Source organism: Hylobates moloch, unplaced genomic scaffold, assembly GCF_009828535.3.
Source record: "Hylobates moloch isolate HMO894 unplaced genomic scaffold, HMol_V3 SCAFFOLD_11, whole genome shotgun sequence".
NCBI classification, from domain to species: domain Eukaryota; kingdom Metazoa; phylum Chordata; class Mammalia; order Primates; family Hylobatidae; genus Hylobates; species Hylobates moloch.
Window position 1 is genome coordinate 84,709,022 of NW_026652286.1, and position 27,756 is coordinate 84,736,777.

Consider the following 27,756-nt stretch of genomic DNA (forward strand, 5'->3'; position numbering starts at 1 on the left):
GCTGATTGTAGAGGACCTTATATGCCATGTTAAGTAATTGAAACTTTATCTTTTTTTTTTTTTTTTTTGAGACAGGGTCTGACTCTGTGGCCCAGGCTGGACTGTACTTGCCCGATCTTGGCTCACTGCAACCTCTGCCTCCCATGCTCAAGACATCCTCCCACCTCAGCCTCTTGAGTAGCTGGGACTACAGGCACATGGCACCATCCCTGGCTAATTTTTGTATTTTTTGTAGAGATGGGGTCTTGCTCTGTTGCCCAGGCTGGTCTCAAACTCCTGGCCTCAAGTGATTCACCCACCTCCGCCTCCCAAAGGGCTGGGATTTCAGGCGTGAGCCTGGCCTGAGACTTTATCTTGACAGCAATAAGGAGTTACTGAAGACTTAATTATGCAAACGTCATGATCCGATTTTTATTTTAAATGGGTTTTGCTGACAGCTATGTAAAGAATGGATTTGCGGGAGGTAAGCATGGAAACAGATTATTTTAGTGACCCAGAAAAGAAATAATGAATTGTGAAGGCAATTGTAGCTAGAATGAAGGAGAGAACAAATTTAAGAAATATTTAGAACTTAGAATCAATGAGAGTTATACTAAGATGTGAAAGCTTGAGGGAGGAAGGAGCCTTTGCCTAATTTTTTGTTGTAAATAGGTGGATGGGAAGTAATGTCATTAAAGAAAAATATTGAAGGAAAATTAGATACGGTACTGGAATCAGTAACTACTGAAGTTTTGGATTTGTGAGATAGCTAGGAAGAGATAGAATTTGTAGACTTCTATTTTTTGGCAATATGGCAGACTCAATTTTAGAAAGTATTTACTTTGATATGAAGCCTGTTAGAATGTTAAACAAGAACACCTTTAAAAATATTTCATGGCCGGGCGCGGTGGCTCACGCTTGTAATCCCAGCGCTTTGGGAGGCCGAGGCGGGCGGATCACGAGGTCAAGAGATCGAGACCACAGTGAAACCCCGTCTCTACTAAAAAATATAAAAAATTAGCCGGGCGTGGTGGCGGGCGCCTGTAGTCCCAGCTACTCGGAGAGGCTGAGGCAGGAGAATGGCGTGAACCCGGGAGGCGGAGCTTGCAGTGAGCCGAGATTGCGCCACTGCACTCCAGCCTGGGTGACAGAGCGAGACTCTGTCTCAAAAAAAAAAAAAAAAAAAATATTTCATTTATTTATTTGGGACGGAATTTCACTCTTGTTGCCCAGGCTGGAATGCAATGGCATGATCTCAGCTCACTGCAACCTCCGCCTCCTGGGTTCAAGCGGTTCTCCTGCCTCAACCTCCTGAGTAGCTGGGATTACAGGTGCCCACAACCACACCTGGCTAATTTTTGTATTTTTAGTAGAGATGGGGTTTCAGCTATGTTGGCCAGGCTAGTCTCAAACTCCTGACCTTAGGTGATCTGCCCGCCTCGGCCTCCCAAAGTGCCGGGATTACAGACCACCGCACCTGGCCAAAACATATTATTTAGTTTGCAAAAAGAAATCCTCTGGAGCCAGACCAAAGTAAGTCTGCAGCTAGGGAGGTAAGCAAGTGCTTAGGGTATCAGTTGCCCCTAAGAGCATCTACTAAGCCCAGGTGGCCCAGAATTCTAGTCTTCTTCTTATTATTATTATATATATATTTTTGAGACAGAGTCTTGCTCTGTCGCCCAGGCTGGAGTGCAGTGGCGTGATCTTGGCTCACTGCAAGCTCCGCCTGCCAGGTTCGCGCCATTCTCTCACCTCAGTCTCTGGAGTAGCTGGGACTACAGGCGCCTGCCACCATGCCCGGCTAATTTTGTTTTCATATTTTTAGTAGAGACGGGGTTTCACCATGTCAGCCAGGATGGTCTTGATCTCCTGACCTCGTGATCCGCCTGCCTCGGCCTCCCAAAGTGCTGGGATTACAGGCATGAGCCACCGCGCCTAGCCATTATTATTATTATTTTTTGAGTCAGAATCACGCTTTGTTGTCCAGGTTGGAGTGCAGTGGCGTGATCAAACTCACTGCAGCCTTGATCTCCTGTGCTCAAGTGATCCGCCCACCTCAGCCTCCCAAAGGTAGCTGGGATTACAGACTTGTGCCACCATGCCTGGCTAATTTTTTTGATTTTTAGTAGAGATGAGGTCTCACTGTGTTGCCCAGGCTGGTCTCAAACTCCTGAGCTCAAGTAATCCACCTGCCTTTGCCTCCCAAAGTGCTTGCATTATATGCTTGCGCCACCGTGCCTGGCCGGATTCTAGTTGTAAGAAGGTGGCACATAGGCCAGGAGCAAAGCTTTGGGCTCAAACTAGGGAGTTAGAATGAAGATTCCCCTAAACCAGGAACCATAAAGAGTTTTGCCCTCAGAGAAAGGGTGAATTAGAAAAAATGATATTTGGCCGGGCGCGGTGGCTCACACCTGTAATCCCAGCACTTTGGGAGGCCGAGGCGGGCGGATCACCTGAGGTCGGGAGTTCGAGATCATCCTGACCAACAAAGAGAAACCCTGTCTCTACTAAAAATACAAAAAAAAAAAAAAAAAGTCCGGGCGTGGTGGTGGGTGCCTGTAATCCCAGCTACTCGGGAGGCTGAGGCAGGAGAATTGCTTGAACCCGGGAGGCAGAGGTTGCGGTGAGCTGAGATCACACCATTACACTCCACCCTGGGCAACAAGAGTGAAACTCCATCCCCCCAAAAAAGAAAAAATGATATTTACCTGAAAAAGCAGAGAGCAGAGCAATGTGTGTATCTTGCCTTGGCTCAGGTTGGAGGAAAGAGTCTGTTCTGAGAATACGTGGCTAAGAGCCAGTCCTCATGCCAGTTTGGAGTCTGAGTTCAAGTTACCTGCATATCTAAAAAGGTTACATGCTGCAAATTTAACTTTGACCTAGGTTTGTAGGGCATGGCAGTCAGCACAAATCCTCACCAGAGAGAGAAGGGTTACCCCAACACAAGCTTCAAAAATCCCCATAAAGTTCCAGTGAACGTGAACTGTCAGCAAAAATCACAGTACTGGAACGTCCTGAACAAGAGTCAGCACAAATAAACAGAACCATACCCACAAAGAATTCAGACCTTGGAATTTTCAGATACACATTATAAACATAAGATGAGATATAAGTCTAAGTATAAGTCAGTTTTCTGCTCAGGGATGAGAAAGTTTTTGGAGAGAGTGGTATACACTTGATGTTATCGTCTCAATCCATAGAATCTTAAAAAGTAGAGAGTTTTCTCCTCTGGACACCTGATAATGAGTGTCAGGGTCAATTCCCAGTGGGGCTGAATGTTCAGTTTCTGAGACCTAAGCATCACTGTGAAGCATGTATCCATGGCTATGAGCCTAGAGCTTCAGAACTGTGTCTATGAGATTAAAATACCGCAAATGGTCATTTCCAATGTGGTTCTAAGTCTAACTTTCATCAGTGACTCTTTCTAAACTAGTCTTCCAGGCCAGGTGCAGTGGCTTATGCCTGTAATCCCAGAACTTTGGGAGGCCAAGGCAGGCGGATCACCTGAGGTCAGGAATTCGAGACCAGCCTGGCCAACATAGTGAAACCCTGTCTCTACCAAAATATACAAAAATTAGCCGGGAGGCTGGGCGCGGTGGCTCACGCCTGTAATCCCAGCACTTTGGGAGGCCGAGGTGGGCGGATCACGAGGTCAGGAGATCAAGACCATCCTGGCTAACACAGTGAAACCCCGTCTCTACTAAAAATACAAAAAAATTAGCCGGGCGTGGTGGCAGGCGCCTGTATTCCCAGCTACTCGGGAGGCTGAGGCAGGAGAATGACGTGAACCCCGGGGGGCGGAGCCTGCAGTGAGCCGAGATCGCGCCACTGCACTCCAGCCTGGGCGACAGCGAGACTCCGTCTCAAAAAAAAAAATTAGCCGGGTGTGGTGGCATGCACCTGTATAGTCCTAGCTACTTGGGAGATTGACACGGGAGAATTGCTTGAACCCAGGAAGCGGAGGTTGCAGTGAGCTGAGATCGCGCCACTGCACTCCAGCTTGGGTGACAGAGTGAGACCCTCTCTCAAACATATAAATATAGGGCCTGGCGCAGTGACTCACCCCTGTAATCCCAGCATTTTGGGAGGCCGAGGCAGGTGGATCACCTGAGGTCAGGAGTTTGAGACCAGCCTGGCCAACATGGTGAAACCCCATCTCTACTAAAAATACAAATATGGCTGGGCACGGTGGCTCACGCTTGTAATTCCAGCACTTTGGGAGGCCGAGGTGGGCGGATCATGAGGTCAGGAGATCGAGACCACGGTGAAACCCCGTCTCTACTAAAAATACAAAAAATTAGCCGGGCGTGGTGGCGGGCGCCTGTAGTCCCAGCTACTCGGAGAGGCTGAGGCAGGAGAATGGCCTGAACCCGGGAGGCGGAGCTTGCAGTGAGCCAAGATTGCGCCACTGCACTCCAGCCTGGGCGACAGAGCGAGACTCCATCTCAAAAAAAAAAAAAAAAAAAAAAACAAATATTAGCCAGCCATGGTGGCTCATGCCTGTAGTCCCAGCTACTCAAGAGGCTGAAGCAGGAGAATTGCTTGAACCCGGGAGGCGGAGGTTGCAGTGAGCCAAAATCATGTCACTGCACTCCAGCCTGGGCAACAGAGTGAGACTCAGTCTCAATAAATAATAATATAATATAAATATAAATAAATAAACTAGTCTTTCAGTTGTAGATTATGCTGGTGATGATGGGAGACACAATGTATCCATTGATATTCCTTTGATAAACAGAGTTTGTAAATTGGGCATAAGACTATGTATATGAGATTCATTTTTGAAAAAATACAAGATTACTACATACCAAGGATGAAATCTGTTACGGGATGTGTCAAGCCCAGCCTCATAGTGTTTCTATAATAGTTTAATATGAAAGCTTATGAAGATTTTAAGAAGTAAATTGCAATATCATCAGGCCTAGGTATAAAACTTAAAAACGTAAAACTAAGGGAGGCGGGGCGCGGTGGCTCATGCCTGTAATCCCAGCACTTTGGGAGGCTGAGGCGGGCGTATTATGAGGTCAGGAGTTCGAGACCAGCCTGGCCAATATGGTGAAATCCTGTCTCTACTAAAAATACAAAAATTAGCCAGGCATGGTGGCATGCACCTGTAGTCCCAGCTACTTGAGAGACTGAGACAGGAGAATTGCTTGAACATGGGAGGTGGAGGTTGCAGTGGGCTAAGATGTGCCACTGCACTCCAGCCTGGGCTACAGAGCAAGAATCTGTCTCAAAAAACAACAACAACAACAAAAAAAGCCACAAAAGCCAAAAAAAAAAAAAACCAACTAAGGGAAAGCTCTAGTCTACCAGAAATGTTTGTTTGTTTGTTTGTTTGTTTTTTTTTTTTTGAGATGGAGTCTTGCTCTGTCACCCAGGCTGGAGTGCAGTGGCACAATCTCAGCTCACTGGAACCTCTGCTTCTGGGTTCAAGAGATTCTCCTGCCTCAGCCTCCCGAGTAGCTGGGATTACAGGCACCAGCCACCACGCCTGGCTAATTTTTGTATTTTTATTAGAGACAGTGTTTCACCATGTTGGCCAGGCTGGTCTTGAACTCCTGGCCTCAAGTGATCCGCCTGCCTTGGCCTCCCAAACGATTACAGGCGTGAGCCACTGCACCCAGCCTCAAATGGTCTTTAATGTTGGTGTTTCTTTGTATATTCGTTCTGGATTATTATAATTAAAATGAGCCATACATTGATATGATTAATAAATTAATGCATTGATATGATAAATAAAATGAGTAAGCCTATTAGGTAAGACTTTTTTGACTAGTACTTTATAAAGTTTGAACCAGTTTGTCCCTGTCAATTGAGCTATTATTATTATTTTTGCAGCACGAAAATTATTGATCTGGAGGTAGTTTGGGAGAAACCAAGCAGTATGAAAGTCTTGACAAAACCAGTGTCTTTCCTCTTATCCACCCTCCTACCCCCAATGAGGGCACAGTGTTGTATTTTAATCCCTCTTATATACAGAAATCAGATTGAACAACTATTGTTATAATACCAATGCTGGTAAAGCTAGAAACGGCTGTTTGTATAAGGTGGCAGCCTTTTTTTTTTTTGAGATGGAGTCTTGCTTTGTCGCCAAGCTGGAGTGCAGTGGCACGATCTCAGTTCACTGCAATCTCTGCCTCCTGGGTTCAAGCAATTCCCCTGCCTCAGCCTTTTGAGTAGCTGAGATTACAGGCACCCACAACCATGCCCGGCTAATTTTTTGTGTTTTAGTAGAGACGGGGTTTCACTATGTTGGCCAGGATGGTCTCGATCTTCTGACCTCGTGATCCACCCACCTCAGCTTCCCAAAGTGCTGGGATTATAGGTGTGAGCCACCGCGCCCGGCCAAGGTGGCAGGCTTTAAAGCATGACCTTTAGCATGCACTCTATTCTTAATGACTGAAATTTGCTTTGGGTGTTGGAGTATCTTTAATAAGTCATTAGTTTCTTTTCCATTTTTGATTCAGTTGTCTGAGGAAGTTAGGAAACCCCTTTGTTTGCACAATGTGCCGGAATCACAAGCAATCCTGAAAGCTCATCTGTAGACAATATGGATGTTAACTCTTAATCCTTTAGCAAGATGGCATGTTCTTAATAGAGCTATCAGTGTAGCTGTCTAAGCTGTTGCTTATAAAGTATTCCAAAATGGAATATTTCAAAGTTATAGCATATTTGGTGCAAAGTATACCTTGATTCATTTTTAGTTATGAGTCATAATCAAAAGGCAATATATCAGGGTTGTACAGGAGAACATCAGTCAAATCAAGACTGGGCATGCTTAGATTTTAAATATTGGACAATACTGAGATTCCTCTTCATCAGGAAGGGGAAATAGGGCAGCTAGATTTAGATTGGAGCAGTATTTAACAGCTAAAAAGGAAGCAGACAAATAATATAGAAGGTAATGAGCTTGTAATGAGTCCCTAGTTTGGAATAAGCATCACTAAAACAACCAGTCTGTCTTTTTTTTTTTTTCGTTTTCTTTTTTTTGAGATGGAGTTTTGCTCTTGTTGTCCACGCTGGAGTGCAATAGCGCGATTTTGGCTCACTGCAACCTCCGCCTTTCGGGTTTAAGCAATTCTCCTGCCTCAGCCTCCCGAGTAGCTGGAATTACAGGTGTGCGCCACCACACCTGGCTAATTTTTGTATTTTTAGTAGAGACGGGGTTTCACCATGTTGGTCAGACTGGTCTCCAACTCCTGACCTCAGGTGATTCAACCACCCTGGCCTCCCAAAGAGCTAGGATTACAGGCATAAGCCACCGCGCCCAGCTGACAACCAGTCTTTCATGTACAAACAATGAGAAGGCTTTAGCAGTTAGGAAATGCCCAAGTTCGAGATGATTTTGACAGGTTATTATTTAAGAAAGAAAATGCCTGTTGAACATTTGTATCCTATGGGCAGAGCTGTGAGTTATTAAGTGAACTCATACAGTGTTTTAGTTAATCTAAATATGTAAACTACCAAACATGTCTAATTATATTTAGTATCTCTCCTTTCATGAGATAATAAAACATTATGGCCTTCTGGGTCACTCCAAAGAAAGTTTAGATGGAAAAGGCCTCTTAGTAATTCAGTCATTCTTCATTTAGGTCTTAAGTTAGGAAATTAAGAAAATTGTCAAAGAAAATTGGCTTAAATATATGCATAAGTCAGGGTGGGCACGGTGGCTCATCCCTGTAATCCCAGCACTTTGGAAGGCCGAAGCGGGCGGGTCATGAGGTCAGGTGTTTGAGACCAGCCTGGCCAATATGATGAAACCCCGTCTCTATTAAAAATACAAAAATTAGCTGGGCATGGTGGTGCGTGCCTGTAGTCCCAGCTACTTGGGAGGCTGAGACAGATGAATCTCTTGAACCAGGGAGGTGGAGGTTGCAGCGAGCTGAGATCATGCCACTACACTCCAGCCTGAGCGACATAGCGAGAGTCCGTCTCAAAAAAAAAAAAAAAAAGAAAAAAAAAATATATATATATATGGAGAGAGAGATGCGTAAGTCATAGATACCAAAATACAAGAAAACATCTTGCTTTAAAGTGACAATATGCACAATAGGAGGCTTTTTTTTAAGAACTGAGGAGCTTTTGGTTAGATCGATTCAAGAGTGTGATGACAAAGGTACAAAAACTTTATTTAAAGATTGAACTTATTCTGTATTACGGATTTTCTCTTTAAAAATGGTTTATGAGCTTTTTTTTGGCTAGTAATCTTAGTACTTCATTATATGTGTATGGTTATATATATACAAATAGATGGTATTTTAAAGCTTTTGACTAGTTTTTTTTTTTTGAGACAGAGTCTCGGTTTGTCGCCCAGGCTGGACTGCAGTGACACAGTCTCTGCTCACTGAAGTCTCCACCTCTTGGGTTCAAGCAATTCTCCTACTTCAGCCTCCCAAGTAGCTGGGACTACAGGTGAGAGCCACCATGCCTGGCTAATTTTTGTATTTTTAGTAGAGACGGAGTTTCACCATGTTGGCCAGGCTGGTCTTGAACTCCTGTCCTCAAGTGATCTGCCTGCCTTGGCCTCCCTAAGTGCCGTGATTACAGGCATGAGCCAGTGCATCCAGTCTTGACTAGCTTTAAAATACGGTTAATCTTGTCAGCCTAGTATGTAGGCAAGCACATGTATCTTGTTGAATTTTTTGCCTTAGTAAACTAAAAATTCTCTTGATAGACAAAACATATCCATTTTCAAGTATATATATGTTTGTATATAGCAACAACTATATCTAGTGTAATCTTTTTTTTTTTTTTTTTTTGAGATGGAGTTTTGCTCTTGTTGCCCAGACTGGAGTGCAATGGTGCAATCTTGGCTCACCGCAACCTCTACCTCCCGGGTTCAAGCAATTCTCCTGCCTCAGGCTCCCGAGTAGCTGGGATTACAGGCATGTGCCACCACACCTGGCTAATTTTGTATGTTTAGTAGAGACGGGGTTTCTTCATGTTGATCAGGCTGGTTTCGAACTCCTGACCTCAGGTGATCCGCCCACCTCGGCCTCTCAAAGTGCTGGGATTACATGCGTGAGCCACTGCACCCAGCCTATCTAGTGTAGTCTTAATCACACACATTAGTTAAAATCATTAACCACAGCAATAAATTTGTTTCCTCACAGACAAGAGAAAACCATCAGGCAGGTGACTAAGAGCTGACACACAGAGTACCTTAGTAAACAGTAATATCACCCAAAGACATAGGGACCTTCTCTTAAGCATGTTAATTGATGCTCAATATATATAAAAATACAGTTAAAGGCATAATAAAACTAGATTGGTGACCTATGCTTTGTATTCTCTAGCTTACCTAGAAATTGTCCAGGTATCTAAGGATGATTTACTAATTAACTTAAATAATAGGAGGGGAAAGACAAGAAATACAGGATAAATGGCCCCAAATAAGATGGTAAAAATGAAAACCAGATACGGCACTGATCTCTGAGAGAATAAATGGGTTAAATCTACTGGTCAAATTATAGATATCAGGCGAGATAAAATACAGCTATATACTATATAAGATATATGATTAAAATATAAGGATGTAAAAAGGGCGAAAGGGATAAAAATGGATCTTCTTTCAATACAAACCAAAAGAAAGCTGGTATATGTGTATTTATATCATTCAAAGTAGACTTTAGGGCAAAAAGCATTATTAAATATAGAGTCAGGCTGGGCATGGCGAGTCATGCCTGTAATCCTGGCAATTTGGGAGGCCAAAATTGTTGGATCTCTTGAGGCCAGAAGTTTGAGACCAGCCTGGGCAACAAAACGAGACTCCAGTTCTATAAAAATAATGAAAACAATAAAAAGTTTGCCTGGTTCAGTGGCACATGCCTGTAGTCTCAGCTACTTGGGAGGCTGAGGCAGGAGGATTGCAGGAGCCCAGGAGTTTGAAGTTGCAGTGAGTTATGATCATCTATGGCACTCCAGTCTGGATGACAGAGTGAGACCCTGTCTCAAAAAAATAAAAGTCATTACATTACAATAACAATTCACCAATATGTTATAACAGTCTTGACCTTTATGTGCCTGATAATAGCCTCAAAATTTCTAGAATAAAATGACAGAATTCCAGAAGAAAGCATGGAAAATTTCAGGTGTATTTCAGAGATAGACAGATTAGTTAAAAAAATTAACGACATATTTAAACAATAAAATATTTAACAATAAAAGTAACAAGCTTGATTTAGCGGACATATGTAGAACTTCGTACCTACCCGTAAGAGAATATATGTTCTTTTGAAAAACATACCTGACCACGTATATAGACTACAAAAAAAAAAAAGGCTCAACAAATACTGATGAGTATCACACAGAATGACTCGAGGAGGGGCTCAGGATGCAAGATGTACCTAGTACTTTCTTCTTCTACCAAGAAGACCAAAAATAACGAGTAATGGGTCATCTAAGAGAGAACACTGGAATCCAACAGAGAACTAACAGAAAACACCAGTAGCAAGGAAGGAGAAGGAAGCGAGGAAGTCTGCTCAGCTGGGGTCATCTGGGAACCTATAGAGGCTCCCTAATGCGGAGAAAGGGTAAGTAAAAGACCCCCAAACGTCCACATTCCCACCATGGTCCCCTGCAATCCTAGCTATAGGAGAGTCCCTTGACCTTTGTGGTCCCTGAGACTAATTTAGGGAGCTGCCCGGAGAGCACATAACAGCATTGCTCCACAGAGGGAGCTCATGCTGAGTCCTACAAACTCCAAAGTCCTTAAGCAGTGGCAGCTGCCAACGCCCAGCAGACTGTATCCTGCCTGAGGGCCCAACAGCCCCTGCATCTCCACATCCCTGGAGCCTCATTGACATTCCCTATCCACAGCTGCTACCCATGGAAATGCAAGCAGGCTTCTCAGTGCTTTTGTGCAGTCTCGGGATATTCTGCCTTGACTTTAATCCAGACTATATGAAGATTTGGAGTTTTCTCAAACATACTTTGAAGGCCACCGTCATTTGCAATCTCAAGCAGTTGATCTTCTTCGACAAAGTCGATTCACCTGGCTTATCCACAAATGGGTCATGGACCCATTCCTTCTCAGTTTGGGGGGTCTTTAGCGGTTGGGAAGTAACTCTCAAACTCTCTTGAAAGCTGAGATAGGTGATCAGGCACCAGTTGGGGGAAAGAAAGCCCTGGCTGAGTCTCTCAAAATCTCCGCTAATGTTTGAAACATGTAAAAAATCCCAGTGTTCACTTATCACCCCCATAATTTTAGTTTGGCTTTGAATGCAGCCGCTTTATCTGCCAACTTGAACACAGTTGTTCTCTAATGAAGTGATAGATTGAGTTTGTTGAGCAGGTTGAATATGTCACACAAGTAAGCAAGTTTTTGACCCACTCTGTGTCACTGAAATGTGCTGTCAGGTTTCCTTTTCTAAAAGAAATCTCTGGAGCGGCTGTCGTAACTAAAAAACCCTGGCTAGTGATCTACCTTTAGAAAGCCATCTCACTTCTGGCTGGGCACGGTGGCTCACACCTGTAATCCCAGCACTTTGGGAGGCCGAGGTGGGTGGGTCACAAGGTCAAGAGATTGAGACCATCCTGGCCAACATGGTGAAATCCCGTCTCTACTAAAAATACAAAAATTAGCTGGGCATGTTGGTGTGCACCTGTAGTCCCAGCTACTTGGGAGGCTGAGGCAGGACAATTGCTTGAACCTGGGAGGTGGAGGTTGCAGTGAGTCGAGATCGTGCCACTGCACTCCAGCCTGGCGAGAGAGCAAGAATGCATCTCAAAAGAAAGAAAGACAGACAGAAAGAAAGAAAGACAGAAAGAAAGAAAGAAAGAAAGAAAGAAAGAAAGAAAGCAAGCCATCTCACTTCTGTGTATGAGAGAAGAGGTGTGTGTTCTGCTTCCGTCTCCTCACAGAGCTGTGTGAACAGATGTGAGTTAAGGGCATGTGCTTTGATGTTGATAATTTTAATCACATCCTGCAAAATGTTATTACGTTCAGGTGAAATTTTTGGCCAGCCAGAATTTCTCTATGGATGACACAGAGCGTAGACTCACATTTAGAAGCGACCTCTTTGACCCAAGTAGTGAAATCAGAAAGCTGTCCAGTCATGGCAGCCACCCCCTCTGTGGATATACTGACACAAAATGACCAATTCAGATTTCCTGATATGTAATCATTCAAAAACTTGGATAGTTCTGCAGCTGGGGTGTTCGTTGGCAAGAAAAGCACACAAAACATCCTCGTGCACATCCTCCTGAAAAATATATTGCACGAAAACAAGCATTGTTGCCTTGTTGTCAACAATGGTAGGCTTGTCAATCTGGATCGTGTACCACCGTGACTCATTAATCCTCTCTAACAATTGTGCCTCGATATCCTCTGCTATTTCATCAATTGGTCTAGTTATGATACTAACTGGAAGAGTAACATGTGGCGCCTTTTGAACTGCAGCCTCTCCTAAAAGTTCATAACAAATGTCCTTAGCAGCAGGCAGGATCAACTCTTCCCCAACAGTAAAGGGCTTCTTAGCTTTAACAATGCAGTTAGCCATTAAGAATGATGCTCTCACTGCAGACACATTTGACAAAGTGGTGGCCTTCAATAATGGCCTTCAGTAGTGGTGGCTTCTGTTCTTTGTGTTCACGTTTTGTTTTCTTTTGAAAAACTCCAAAGCTTGTCTTTTAATGCAGGGTGCTTGGTCTCCATGTGGCAAATCAGTTTTGAAGGTTTCATGGCTTTTTTGGATAGTTGGTCACCACATATTATACAAAGCAGGCTTGGAGAATATTAATCACCTGTTGCAATGAACCCATAATTTAAGTAGGACTCTTGATATTTTCTTTTAAATGCAGTTTTCTTTTTGTTGGCAGTGTTAGAGTCTTCTGCTGTCTCCTCATTGGGTCTTTCCCCTTTTCAAAGAAGCTCTCCATTGACATTTGTTTTTCACTCATTTTGGCTAGAGCTAGCCTGTGGGTTTACCAAAACTGTGACTGATACAAGTTGCGCAGTGCTCCTGCCTCAGCCTCCCAAGTAGCTGGGATTACAGGCACTTGTCACCACATCTGGCTAATTTTTGTATTTCGATTAGAGAGAGTGTTTCACCATGTTGGCCTGGTCTCGAACTCTTGAGCTCAAGTGATCCACCCACCTCGGCCTCCCAAAGTGCTGGAATTACAGGTGTGAGCTACCGCGCCCGGCCTTGATTTGCATTTTTTCTGATGCTCAGTATTGTTGAGCACGTTTTCATATGCCTGTTTGCTGTTTGTAGGTCTTCTTTTGAGAAATGTGTATTCAAATTTTTTGCCCGTTTTAAAATCGATTATTAGATTTTTTTCCTTTAGAGTTGTTTGAACTCCTTTATATATTCTGGTTATAAACTTCTCGTCATACGGGTAGCTTGCGAATATTTTCTTTCATTCTGTAGGTTGTCTTTTTACTTTGTTGATTGTTTCTTTTGCTATGCAGAAGCTTTTTAGTTTGTAATAATCCCATTGGTTTATTTTTGCTTTTGTTGCCTATGCTTTTGAGGTCTTATTCTTAATATCTTTTCCAAGACCAATGTTCTAAAGTATTTCCCCTATGTTTTCTTCTAGTAGTTTTGTTGTTTTGCATCCGACATTTAGGTCTTTGATCAATTTTGGGTTGACTTTTGTATAGGGTGAGAGGCGGGGTGGAGTGTCTAGTTTCATTTTTCTGCATATGGATGTCCAGTTTTCCCAGCACCATTTATTGAAGTGACTGTGCTTTCCCCAATGAGTATTCTTGGTGACTTTGTAAAAAATCAGTTGGTTATAGAGATGTGGATTAATTTCTGGATTTTCTGTTCTGTTCTATTGGTCTATGTGTCAGTTTTTATGCCGCTACCATACTCTTTTGGTTACTACAGCTTTGTACTGTATTTTGAAGTCTGGTAGTGTGATGCCTTTAGCTTTGTTCCTTTTGTTTAGAGTTGCTTTAGCTATTTGTGCTCTTTTGTGGTTCCATACAAATTTTACGATTTTTTTTTAATTGCTGTGAAGAATAGCATTGGTATTTTGATAGGGATTTCATTGAATCTGTAGACAACTTTGGGATGTATGGTCATCTCAAAAATATTAATTCTTCTGATCCATGAGCATGGGAGGTCTTTCCATTTGTTTGTGTCCTTTTTATTCATCAATGTCTTGTAGTTTTCCTTGTAGAAGTTTTTCACCTCTTTGGTTAAATTTATTCCTAGGTATTTTATTTTATTTTTTTTGGTAGCTATTGTACATGGGATTGCCTTCTTGATTTCTTTTTCAGCTAGCTCATTGCTTGTGTATAGAAATGCTACTGATTTTTGTGTGTTGATTATGTATCCTACAAATTAACTGAATTTATCAGTTCTATGAGTTTTTTGGTGTAGTCTTTGGGTTTTTCTATATATAAGATCATGTCATCTGCAAACAGACAATTTGGCTTCCTCCTTTCCAATTTGAACTTCCTTTATTACTTTCTCTTGCCTAATTGCTCTGGCTAAATCTGTATATAATTTTGGAAAGTATTGCCATCTTTACTACATTTAGTTAGTTTTTTTTTTTTTTTTGAGATGGAGTTTTGCTCTGTCGCCTGGGCTGGAGTGCAGTGGCATGATCTCTGCTCACTGCAACCTCCACCTCCCAGTTTCAAGCGATTTTCCTGCCTCAGCCTCCTGAGTAGCTGGGATTACAGGTGCGTGCCATCATGCCTGTTTAATTTTTGTATCTTTAGTAGAGACGGGGTTTCACCACGTTGACCAGGCTGGTCTCAAACCCCTGACCTCAGGTGATCCACCTGCCTCAGCCTCCCAAAGTGCTGGGATTACAGGCTTGAGCCACCGCGCCGGACCTACATTTAGTCTTCTTGATCAAGAGTATTTCTCTATCTGTTTTAGGGTTCTTTTTTTTTTTTCTAAATAGTTTTATCATTTTTCTGAGTGACTCTTTTATTACTAAATTAGGTTATTCCCAATATGATCTTTCTATTATAAATGGGATTTAAAAGATTATGCTTTCTAACTTATATCACTTATATATTGAAGTGAAATTATTTTTTATGGATGTATGTAATATTTTGCAATTTTGCAGAATTTACTTATTTGCTGATAAATCTTCAGTTTCAAAAACTTTTATTATATACAAGCCAGGTATAGTAGCTCATGCTTGTAATACTAGCACTTTAAAAGGCTGAAACACAAGGATTACTTGAGTGTAGGAGTTTGAGACCAGCCTGGACAAGACAGTGAGACCCCATCTCTACAAATTTTTTTTTTTTTTTAAATTAGCTGGGCATGTGGTCCTAGCTAGTCAGTAGGCTAAAGCAGGAGGATTACTTGAGGCCTGGAGTTTGAGGTTATAGCAAGCTATGATCACACCACTGCACTTCAGCCTGGGCAACAGAGTGAGAACTTGTCAAACAAAACAAAACTTTTGTTATATACAAATGGCCAATAAGCACATGAAATGATATTCAGAATCACTAATCATTAGGTAAATACAAATCAAGACTACAAACAAAATAGCACTTCACACCCATTAGGATGGATATATTAAAAAAATAAAAAACAGAAAACAACACGTGTTGGTAAGGATATGAAGCAACTGGAACCCTTGTGCAATGCTGGTGGGAATGTGAAATAGTGCGAGCTCTGTGGAAAACAGTATGATGATTCCTCAAAAAGTTAACAATAAAATCACCATATGATGCAGTAATTTAACTTCTGGGTATATGCCCCAAATAACAGATAACAGAATCTCAAAGAGATATTTGTACACCCATGTTCATAGCAGCATTATTTACAATAGCTAAAACATAGAAGCAACCCAAGCATCCATTGATAGACAAACGGATAAGCAAAATGTGGTCTATACATACAGTGGGACATTATTCTGCCTTAAAAAGGATGGTTGTAATCCCCGCACTTTGGGAGGCCGAGGCAGGCAGATCACGAGGTAAGAGATCAAGACCATCCTGACCAACATGGTGAAACCTCATCTCTACTAAAAATACAAAAATTAGCTGGGCATGGTGGCAGGTGCCTGTAATCCAGCTACTTGGGAATCTGAGGCAGGAGAATCGCTTGAACCTGGAAGGCGGAGGTTGCAGTGAGCCGAGATCGCGCCATTGCACTCTAGCCTGGGCAAGACTCTGTCTAAAAAAATTAAAATAAATAAATAAATATTTAAAATAAATAATTAAATATATGATATATGTGTTTACATATATAATACATATTATATATTAGTGGTGTGATCATAGCTCGCTATAACCTCAAACCCCAAACTCTCTCTATATATGTATATATGTAATATTTTGCAATTTTGCAGAATTTACTTATTTACTGATAATCTTTAGTTTATATATATATATATAAAGAGAGAGAGAGAGAGAGACCTAGACCACAACGGAAGATTTTGATAAACTAGTCCTGAAGTATCTCTTTCTTTCCACTAGGGGGAGCAGATTTCCTGCTTCTCATCCATACTCTCCTTCACCGGAGGTTGCACCCCTTTCCCCCAACTCCAAAAAAAGAAAAATCACACTTCCATAGCTGAGATTTTTTTTTTTTTTTTTTTTTTTTTTTTTTTGAGACAGAGTCTTTCTCTGTCCCCCAGGCTGGAGTGCAGTGGCGCGATCTCGGCTCACCGCAACCTCCACCTCCTGGGTTCACGCCATTCTCCTGCCTCAGCCTCCCGAGTAGCTGGGAATACAGGCGCCCGCCAACACGCCTGGCTAATTTTTTGTGTTTTTAGTAGAGACGGGGTTTCACCCTGTTAGCCAGGATGGTCTCGATCTCCTGACCTCGTGATCCGCCCGCCTCAGCCTCCCAAAGTGCTGGGATTACAGGCTTGAGCCACCGCGCCCGGCTGTTTTCTTTCTTTCTTTCAATCACATGAATTTCAAAAAACTATTGGAAGAACTATCTAATTCTCACTTGTGTGTGTAAAAAAAAAAAAGGAAAAGGAAAAAAAAATTTAAAAATCAAAAAACTGTTGGACAGAAAGTTTGGGGAAACTTACCAGAATTCAAGTGTAACCCTGGTGTGATTTAGAGTTAGGGGAGAACACAGGGAAAACCTTACTAGGGCTCCATTTTTAAAAAAATCACAATTCCTCATGTAGTAGATTAGCTGAGACTAACAGAAAACCAGGAAATAGAAGTAAAAGGGAGATGCAGCTTCAGCAGAGCCGAAGTACACCAAGTGAAAAATGGCTACAAACTGGGAATGAGGCTGGGACACATGCACGTGACCCTGCCCTCCAGATAGAGACTTTATTTGTTTTGACTGATTGATTGACACAGGGTCTTGCTCTGTTACCTAGGCTGGAGTGCAGTGGCACAATCATGGCTCACTGTAACCTTGAACTCCTGGGCTCCCGTGATCCTCCTGGCTCAGCCTCCTGAGTAGCTAGGGCTACAGGTGCACACCACCACGCTGGGCTAATTTCTGTGTTTTTTGTAGAGAGTAGATCTTACTATGTTGCCAAGGCTGCAGATACAGATTTTAAAGGAGGATTCAACCATCTGGCTATCAGACAGAAAGCAGAACCAAAGGAAATCCTCACTCACTCTGCTTGGTAACAAACACTGAATCTGAATAGCTATCACTCTGTTCAAAATTGAGCACGGAGAAAAAAAAATCAGCATGGGGCCTATTAAAAAAACAAAACAAAACTATAAAACAAGTGAAAGAAAAAAGTATAATAGAGGTTCAGAAGTTTTGCATAAGTCCAAATGATTTTTTGTGGGAGCCAGAAAAAAGTTCTAGGAAATTGTTGGGTATCTTAAGTGGAAGTGAGTGAGTCATGAGCTCTGTAACAGAAGAAGATGAAGGTAGGCTAAGATGGAAGATAAACTAGGTGTGATGAAAGAGGAGAAAGAAAAGGAAGGGTTGAAAGGAAATGGAAAACACAGGATAAGGAGTAAAAAAGCAAAATTAATTCTGTCAAAATAAAATTAGCAAAGGAAGACAAATGTAAATAAATTTCTCAGGCCAGGCATGGTGGCTTATGCCTGTAATTCCAGCACTTTGGAAGGCCGAGGCAGGCAGATCACCTGAGGTCAAGATTTCAAGACCAGCCTGGCCAACATTGTGAAACCCCCGTCTCTAATAAAAATACAAAAAATTAGCTAGGCGTGGTAGTGGGCACCTGTAATCCCAGCTACTTGGGAGGCTGGGGCAGGAGAATTGCTTGAACCCGGGAGGTGGAGGTTGCAGTGAGTGGAGATCGCACCATTGCACTCCACCCTGGGCAACAGAGCAAAACTCTGTCTCAAAATAAATAAATAAATAAAAATAATAAATAAATAAATTTCTCAGATGCAGAGGATAAAGACAAAGACCAAAAAAAAAATGCTCACTAAAAGACAAAGATGTATATTCAAAAACATTCATCAACATTGTTACTTCTGATAGAAAAGAAAATCCAATCAAGCTAAATGTGTAACTAGAGGACCAATTAAATAAATTGTGGAATATTCATACATACAAGGTAGGTTTCCTTTTGGTTGCAAGCAGAATACACACCCACTATCTCCCATTAAAAGAGTACTACCACAGAATCACTCATAGAAAAAGATGTCTGGGTAGGCAGGTCCAGTTTTGATGCAGTGGTTAAGGATGTCATCTCAGACTAATGTTCTTTCTGCCTCTCTGTTCTCATCCTCAGCATGTTGGCCTGTCACTTTTAGGATTGTCAATTTGTGGTCACAGTACAGCTGGAATGGCTTCAAGTACCACATTCTCCTTTGATTGATTCAAAGGCAGGAAGCAGGGTTGCAGGTAGGGCAGTAAAAGCCTTGGTTGTCAGAACATCTTTTTCATCATTCCCTGCAGACTTCTTTTTAGAGTTCATTGATCAGAGCTGGCACATTTGGCCACCTCTTGCTGTAAAGGCTTAGGGAAAAGAGTGTCTGCCGTTCTCAGTCTCTGCATTAACAAGGGAGAAAGGGGCTGGGGATGGCCTCTGGGTGGTCAACAATATAACATGAGTGCTCCATTGCTATTAAAAATGATATACATCAATCTTTGACTGCATCTCTGATTATTTCCCTAAGATAGAGTCTTGAATAGGAATTTCTAGGTAAATCATCATGAGCCTTTAAAAAGCCCTGGTTATTTCATGCAGTTGATTTCTAGAAAGCCAATAGAACTAGATATGTGTCAACATGTGTATCTCCTGATGCCCGCACCAGTACTGAGTGAAAAACTTTGCAGAGGGTTCCTGTTTGTCTGAACTTAAAAGGAGCACATGCATAGAACAAAGAGCCAGCATTTGTTAAATAGCAAAGATAAGCTCATCGAAACTAAGATAAAATAGGCCAGGCATGGTGGCTCACACCTGTAATCTCAGCACTTTGGGAGGCCGAGGTAGGTGGATCACTTGAGGCCAGGAGTTCGAGACCAGCCTGGCCAACACAGTGAAACCCTGTCTCTACTAAAAATACAAAAACTATCAAGGCGTGATGGTGCACATCTGTAGTCCCAGCTACTCATAAGGCTGAGGCAGGAGAATCGCTTGAACCCAGGAGGTGGAGGTTGCAGTGAGCCGAGATTTGTGCCACTGCAATCCAGCCTAACCAATAGAGTGAGACTCTGTTTCAAAACAAAAAAAGGAAAAAAAAACCTAAGATAAAGCAAGAATGTTTCCCGTCCTCCCTCATTTCTGTTTAACAGAGATACTAACCATAGAAATATTGGATTTTTAAAGAAATGAGGAACAAATATAGGGAAAAAATAATATAGCAGGATTTTTGGATGACATGATCATAATTAGACAATGCAAGTAAAAAAAAGAAAATCTAAAAATCTATAAGGGAAATAAGGGGGGAGTGGAGAAATAGAAGAAATGAGATAAGCAAAATGTCGATAATTGTTGAAGCTGGATGATGAATATTTTGTGTAAGTTTTAAACTTTTTATAATAAAAGTTGTGTTTCCAATCTTATTGTGTTAAAATATAAATAACATAAAATTTACCATCTTAGCCATTTTCAAGCGTACAATGCAATGGTATTAAATGCATTCATAATGCCATATGACCATTACCACCATCCAGCTCCAGGACTCTTTCACCTTGCAAAACTGAAATGCTGTACCCATTAAACTCCCCATTTCCTCCTCCTTCCGGCCTCTGGTAACCACCATTCTACTTTATGTTTTTATCAATTTGACTGTTCCAAGTACCTTATGTAAGTGGGATCATACAGTATTTGTCTTTTTTGGACTGGCTTTTTTCACTTAGCATAATATCCCAAGGTTCATCATATTGTAGTGTATGTCAGAATTGCCATCTGTGTTAGTCCGTTTTCACGCTGCTGATAAAGACATACCTGAGAATGGACAATTTACAAAAGGAAGGGGCTTATTGGACTTACAGCTCCACATAGCTGGGGAAGCCTCATAATCACAGTGGAAGGCAAGGAGGAGCAAGTCACATCTCACATGGATGGCAGCAGGCAAAAAGAGCTTGTGCAGGGCAACTCCCGTTTTTAAAAGCGTCAGATCTCACGAGACCCATTCACTATCATGAGAGCAGCAGGGGAAAGACCCGCCCCCATAATTCAATCATCTGCCACCAGGCCCTTCCCACAATGCGTAGGAATTATGGGAGCTACCAGATGAGATTTGGGTGGGGACACGGAACCAAACCATCTCACCATCCGTTTTTTGTTTTGTTTGTTTGTTTGAGATGGAGTCTTGCTCTGTCGCCAGGCTGGAGTGCAGTGGCACGATATCAGCTTACTGCAACCTCTGCCTCTTGGGTTCAAGTGATTCTCCTGCCTCAGCCTCCCGAGTAGCTGGGACTACAGGCATGAGCCACCACGCCCAGCTAATTTTTGTATTTTTAGTAGAGACAGGGGTTTCACCATGTTGGCCAGGATGGTCTCCATCTCTTGACCTCAGGTGATCCACCTGCGTTGGCCTCCCAAAGGGCTGGGATTACAGGTGTGAGCCACCACACCCGGCCTTTACTTTTATTTTATTTATATATATTTATATACATATATATATAAATATAATATGTTTTACCAACACAAATATTTTTAAATACCATACACTTAAAAGGAAGTTCAATTCATATCTTAGGTGTCATGAATAAAGGAGTGGCACTTTCTGTTGTCCACCAGTTTTCCTGTTTCTAATCTGAATATTCTTTCCTAAAAAGATAGATGTGAGCCGGGTGCGGTGGCTCATGCCTGTAATCTTAGCACTTTGGGAGGCCAAAGTGGGCGGATCACTTGAGGTCAGGAGTTTGAAATCAGCCTGGCCAACATGGTGAAACCTCGTCTCTACTAAAAGTACAAAAAAAAATTTAGCTGGGCGTGGTGGTGGGCACCTGTAATCCCAGTTACTTGGGAAGCTGAGGCAGGAGAATTGCTTGAACCTGGGAGGCAGAGATTGCAGTGAGCTGAGATCACACCACTGCACTCCAGCCTGGGCAACAGAGAGAGACTCCATCTCAAAAAAAATAAAAGAAGAAAAAAAGATGGATGTGACTGATGGTTGACATAGTATTAAAGGTGCCTCCTGAGCCATGATTCAGCTATATCAGTGGCCCTGCTAAATTTGTGGCCAGGGCACCTCCTCCCTTTCCGCCAAACTGGTTTCATCTCCTTCCAAGCTGGTTTCTCTCCCTCAAAGCTACTACTGCAGAATTAGGGGCTTATTTGGCATGGGTTTATTCCTTCCTGTGACTTAGAAGCTTGGAGAATTCAATACTTTTTAATTTAGCTTCTTTGTTTTATCTAATAAGTTTAGTAGATCAAAATATTCTTCTGGCCAGGTCAGGGTCTAATCACTATAGGGTATCTTCAACTCAGTGTACATTTTAACCGAAACATACTCAGTAGCATCTCACCTAAACACGATCAGTATGGGCCTCTATTGTATCTTTTTCCAAGGTAATATGATCCTGACAATATTCTCTGGAAAAATTTCACTCATAGACTAACCCATATTTTTGTTTTTCCTCATTCCCACCCTCAAAGGTAATATGAATGCAAATAAAATTTAAAACACCCTCCTATGGAGAGGAGACATTGCCGTTTTCCATGAGGTACAGAAGCACAAGTTTCTAAGTTGGTGGACACAGTGGCAGAAGTAGGAAGTTTTAGTTTTGAGGTTTCGTTTCTTCTCCCTCTTCACATCAATATACTTCGATTGTCTAAAATGCATTGAAAGCCTTATTTTCTGTACTTTATGTCTCTCACAATGTCATCTAAAAACATTAATTGGCATTACAACATTAATCTTGCTTTTACGTAATTTTAAAAAATTTATTTTTTTTTCTTTTGAGACAGGGTCTTGCTCTGTTGCCCAGGCTGGAATGCAGTGGCACAATCACAGCTCACTGCAGCCTCGACCTCTGGGGCTCAAGCCATCCTCCCACCTCAGCTTCCCAAGTACTGAGACTACAGGTGTACACCACCATGCCCGTCTAATTTTTTTTTTTTTTTTTTGTAGAGATGGGCTTTCACCACGCTGTGTAGGCCATTATCCAGCTCCTGGGCTTAAGTGATCCATCTGCCTCAGCCTCCCAAAGTGCTGGGATTACAAGCCTGAGCCACTGCCCCCAGCTGTTAATTGTGCCTTAATACATGTGCATCTTCCCCTGTTTCCTGTGTTTGCTTTCGTATGTCCACTGCTCCTGCTGTGAAGATGGGTACATTCATCTGTCATAGCTTAATGACACCACCTTAAAATTTGCAAATGGATTCATATACATCTTATTATTAACTCACTCATACATTAAAAAATATTTAAGTATCTACTATGTACCAGGCGCTGTGCTGGGTCCTGGGGATACAGAGATGAAAAAGATACCAGGAGGCTAGGCGTGGTGGCTCACGGCTGTAAGCCCAGTACTTTGGGATGCCAAGGTGAGTGGATCACTTGAGGTCGGGAGTTCGCGACCAGCCTGGCCAACAGGCTGACGGTGAAACTCCGTCTCTACTAAAAATACAAAAACTAGCAGGGCGTGGTGATGCATGCCTGTAGTTCCAGCTACTCGGGAGGCTGAGGCGGGAGAATCGCTTGAACCCGGGGAGCGGAGGTTGCAGTGAGCCAAGATCGTGCTTGGGCGACAGAGCAAGACTCCGTCTCAAAAAAAAAAAAAAAAAAAAAAGACACCAGAAGCTCACAGACTTGATGCAGAGGCACACAAGCCAATAAAATGTGTTCAAAGCAAACTTCTGATAATGGCTTGGTTTCTAAAGAGACTTTTTTTTAAAACTGGGAAGTAAGTATATTGACTAATGGACCCTGGAATTCTGTTCATTTGACAGTTTTATTGTGCGTGTGTGTGTGTGTGTGTGTGCATAAAAATGAATATATTTATATTTTGGCTTATGTCCTGTGTCTTAAGAGCATGGCTAGCACTTAATCTCTAATACAGGTAACTGGACAAATGTAAGGTTGTGACCCTTAAACTCGAACCCCATATGCATTCCCGCCTGGCGATCCCACCAAGGCTCAGACAAGCAGGGGAGTCTGGTCTGGTCCGTCTACTGTCCTCCTTCTTCTCAGCAAATAGAACATCCCATCTGTCACAAATGCTGGATACATGAAGGATGGCAAAAGCTCAAACTTTTCTCTTTTTGCTTGCACTGATGTTGCAATGAACACATAGGAGCTGAGTTTTTCCTGTGCTGACTTGTAATTTCGGCATCATTCAAAGTGGAAATGGGTTCTAATGGTATCAATGTTATTTCCTGGGCAATAAATATCTCAAATAGAGAAGTGAGTCATAAGCCCAATGAAACTTATGAACCAAGATTAGTCACGCAATAATGGAGCTGCTTAACATCAATATAACTTTCTCTTCAGGTCATTTCCCACAAAATTGGGTGGAAAAACCCACTCCTATTGCTCAATTGGGCAGTTGCAATGATGAGCTAAATCAATTGTACTCTGGCAGTACTGTAGTAATAGCTGTAGCTTAAAAAATCACGGTAGTTAATCCACTTGTTTCAAACTCTTCTATATGCTTTAAAAGGTATGAATTGGCCGGGCGCCATGGCTCGTGCTTGTAATCCCAGCACTTTGGGAGGCCGAGGCAGGCGGATCACGAGGTCAGGAGATCAAGACCACGGTGAAACCCCGTCTCTACTAAAAATACAAAAAAAAAATTAGCCAGGCGTTCTGGCGGGCGCCGGTAGTCCCAGCTACTCGGGAGGCTGAGGCAGGAGAACGGCGTGAACCCGGGAGGCGGAGCTTGCAGTGAACCGAGATCGTGCCACTGCCCTCCAGCCTGGGCGACAGAGCGAGAGTCCGTCTCAAAAGAGAAAGAAAAGAAAAAGGTATGAATTATTAGGGATATTAAAATATCCAATTAAGAAGAAAGATGTTAAAAAATGACTCAGAACTACAGCAAAAACTATTCTATTTTGGAGATGTTTTGAAATTAATTTTAATTTATGGGTGTTTTGGAATGAAGCAATCCTCTCAAAAAGCAAACAAACAAACAAAGGGCAGTGTGATTTTGATTCCTTTTGAATGTCAGTAGGACTAGTTAGTCAAAGTCTATTTCTAAAACATACCTCCTTTTCGTCATTGCAAAGGAGAAGTACACTTTACTTTCAAGGCTGACTTTGGGCATTGAGAACACAGGAAGATGATTTCTTACATTCTTAGCTAATTAATTGTAAGTGTAGCTGGAAGCCTGGTGAGGCAGAACTTGAAGAAGATGCTACTTCTTGACTTTTAAGCAGAGGCAGCGAATCACTTACAGTAAAAATTACTCAAGGAAATTACTCAAGGAAATTACTCAACTGGCCTTTTTAGGCTATGGAATTGTGGCTTTTTTCCTATATTGCCCTAGGGAAACAATATAACTGTACCTCCCTTCCTTCCAATTTCTTCAACATCCATAGCTTTAAAGAAGAGGTCAAAATTTTATATAAAGGACTCAAGAACCTCTCGAAAGGACAAGCTCCAAGAGTCCAATCTCTTACCACTCTCAGCATCAAGGTTAGGGCACCTTCATTGGAAGGAAACTGCACGGTCCAGTTCTAGACTTGGGGGCAGATAAGGACAGGAGTTCCAGTTTCCTGCTATAAAATTAGCACAATGGCTGGAGATGGAACCAGCTCGATGGCCCCTGCACTGGCAAAGGCAGCAGGAGAAGGGCACAGCTTTTGGCCTGTGAAATGGCTGGTGCTGGAAGCTGGCCTTACCCAGCTGTCTTGGGGCAGACTTACCTCCTGAGAAAGTAACTACGTCCACAGAGCTGTTGTCTTGAGAACCCCTGACTGAACTAACAGTGACACATCAGCTTGTTTTTTTTCAAGGAACTCTTTAGTCTAGACTGTTGCAGCAAGTGGAAAGCCCCTTAGACCTTCTCAGGACATCTGTGACCCTAGCTCCTACAGTGACCCTTCCAGGAACAACCAGTCTGGGGGTGATGGGGGCCTCTTTTGGCCTCAAATGCCAAATAAGCTTGAGCCTCTCTTTCCCCGTCTTCTGACACTTAGACTCACATAGGAGCCTGCAAGCCTAAGGGGGATGAAACTGCATGCCTTCAGAGATGAAACTGGACTTGTGTGTGGGCGCCAAGCATTAAAGTTTGGGAGGTGAGGGTGTGTGCAGTGGGATATTATGATAACCTCAGTAATGATTTACACATGTAAGGCAAAAATAAGAAGCTCAATTCTTCCTGTTAAAAATAAAGGATGCTGGGCACGGTGGCTCACGCCTGTAATCCCAGCACTTTGGGAAGCCGAGGGGGATGGATCACGAAGTCAAGGAGTTCAAGACCAGCCTGGCCAAGATGGTGAAACCCTGTCTCTACTAAAAATACAAAAAAAAAAAAATTAGCGGGACGTGGTGGTGGGCGCCCGTAATCCCAGCTACTCGGGAGGCTGAGGCAGAGAATTGCTTAAACCTGGGCGGCAGAGGTTGTAGTGAGCCAAGATGGTGCCACTGCACTCCAACATGGGCGACAGAGTGAGACCCCATCTCAAAAAAAAAAAAAAATAATGAAAACAAACAAAAAAAAATAAATAAAATAAAATAAGGGATGAGACCTGCCCTGGTCCCTTTTCTTAGAGCATTTACTTCAGAAAAGGTGTAAGTTCTCTTCAGAATACATAAAATCCTTGTAAAATTTAAATATGAATTTTGCCAGCTTTACAACCCAAGAATGTCTTTCTCAAGGACCCAGGAGCCGTCTCTTCTGAATGTAAACATCCAGGGAAAATCATTTCCCTGTGTCGCAGTTTCTGTGAGAGTGTAGGAGCCTAGCTGCAGCAGGTGCCTGGCACCCAGTGGCAAAACTCCCTGCTGCCGAGAAGATAGCAGAAGTTTCTTTTTCCTTTGTATAAAACCAAGTGACTAACACAGGTGGTCACCCCTGTTACCAGGTGAATTTAGGATGAACGACGTGTTATGAATGGCGCTGTCAAGTCCTCTTCCTTGGACTGATGATTGTTCATCTTGAGAACACGTGTGTAATGGATTGTGTCTGCCTGGCTGTATGAAAGGGTGAGATTTCTTTCTGTCTTTGCAATCTTTTAGCGAATTGCTTGGGATGTGCATCACTTTCTGGTTTAATGCTTGTTCAATAATAAGTGTGTTTTCTTTCTCTTCCTTTGTGGAGAGATTTTCTGGGTTGAGAGAAAACTTTATTTTTAAGTATATTTCCCCGATTACGCTAATGCCACAGCTCAACAATATGTGAAAAAACGAAAATTTATATTGACTTGAATCCTTCAGAAGACCTGACTTTCTAACTAATTTATTTTCTCAGACTTTACAAGAAAACGGCCTTTTTTCCCTTTTATCTCTTCCTCTCCCCCTCATTTTATCCAATTTTCCTATATTGCCTGTCTCTCTTTTATCCTATTAAAAGACGACTTTTAAAATAAGATAAAGTCACGACTCTCAAACAGACATAAAAATGAACACGTTAAAGATTTTATTCTATTCACTTAATCTATGAGGGAATCAGGAAGCTGTTGCAACCAGTTCAGAAGAGAATCTGAAGAACAGACACATTTATAGAGAAGAAATATTGAAATAAATAGGATGGAGGCAAAACCGGTTTTCAGAAGGAAGGAGGGAAGTCAATGGCTCTTCCACTACACAGGAGAGAATTGCATGTCTATAGACAAGAATTATTTTGGACTGCTATCAGTTCTATACAACTTAAAGAATAGTAAAATAGCTTCAGCAGAATTGGAATCAGATAACTAGAGGGGCCTCCTCAAGACCATGCATAATATAATTTTCCACTAAAGCATAAAATTTCTTCTACAATCTTCTTTCTTTCTTTTTAGAGACAGAGTCTTACTCTGTTGCCTGGGCTGGAGTGTGGGGGCATGATCATAGCTCATTTTTTTTTTTTTTTTGAGACGGAGTCTGGCTCTGTCGCCCAGGCTGGAGTGCAGTGGCGCAATCTCGGCTCACTGCAAGCTCCGCCTCCCGGGTTCACGCCATTCTCCTGCCTCAGCCTCTCCAAGTAGCTGGGACTACAGGCGCCCGTCACCACGCCCGGCTAATTTTTTGTATTTTTTAGTAGAGACGGGGTTTCACCGTGGTCTCGATCTCCTGACCTCATGATCCACCCGCCTCGGCCTCCCAAAGTGCTGGGATTACAAGCGTGAGCCACCGCGCCCAGCCTGATCATAGCTCATTGCAGCCTCAAACTCCTGGGCTCAGGTGATCCTCCTGCCTTAGTCTCTTGAGTAGCTGGGATGACAGGTGTACACCACCATGCCCAGCTAAGTATTATTGTTACTGTAAAAAAAAATTAGTAACATGTGTGGGCTGGGCGTGGTGGCTCAAGCCTGTAATCCCAGCACTTTGGGAGGCTGAGGCGGGTGGATCAC

General features: G+C 42.5%; 1 protein-coding gene across 1 annotated transcript in view; it reads left to right on the forward strand.

Moving 5' to 3' along the window:
* Positions 1 to 138: 138 nt before the first annotated feature.
* Positions 139 to 27,756, forward strand: part of TEX12 (testis expressed 12) — a 77,696-nt gene continuing 50,078 nt past the window's right edge. Inside the window, exon 1 of the mRNA XM_058446773.1 lies at positions 139 to 463. Coding sequence (XP_058302756.1) covers positions 449 to 463 — 15 coding nt within the window. The 5' untranslated portion in view covers positions 139 to 448. The remainder of the gene's footprint in view (positions 464 to 27,756) is intronic.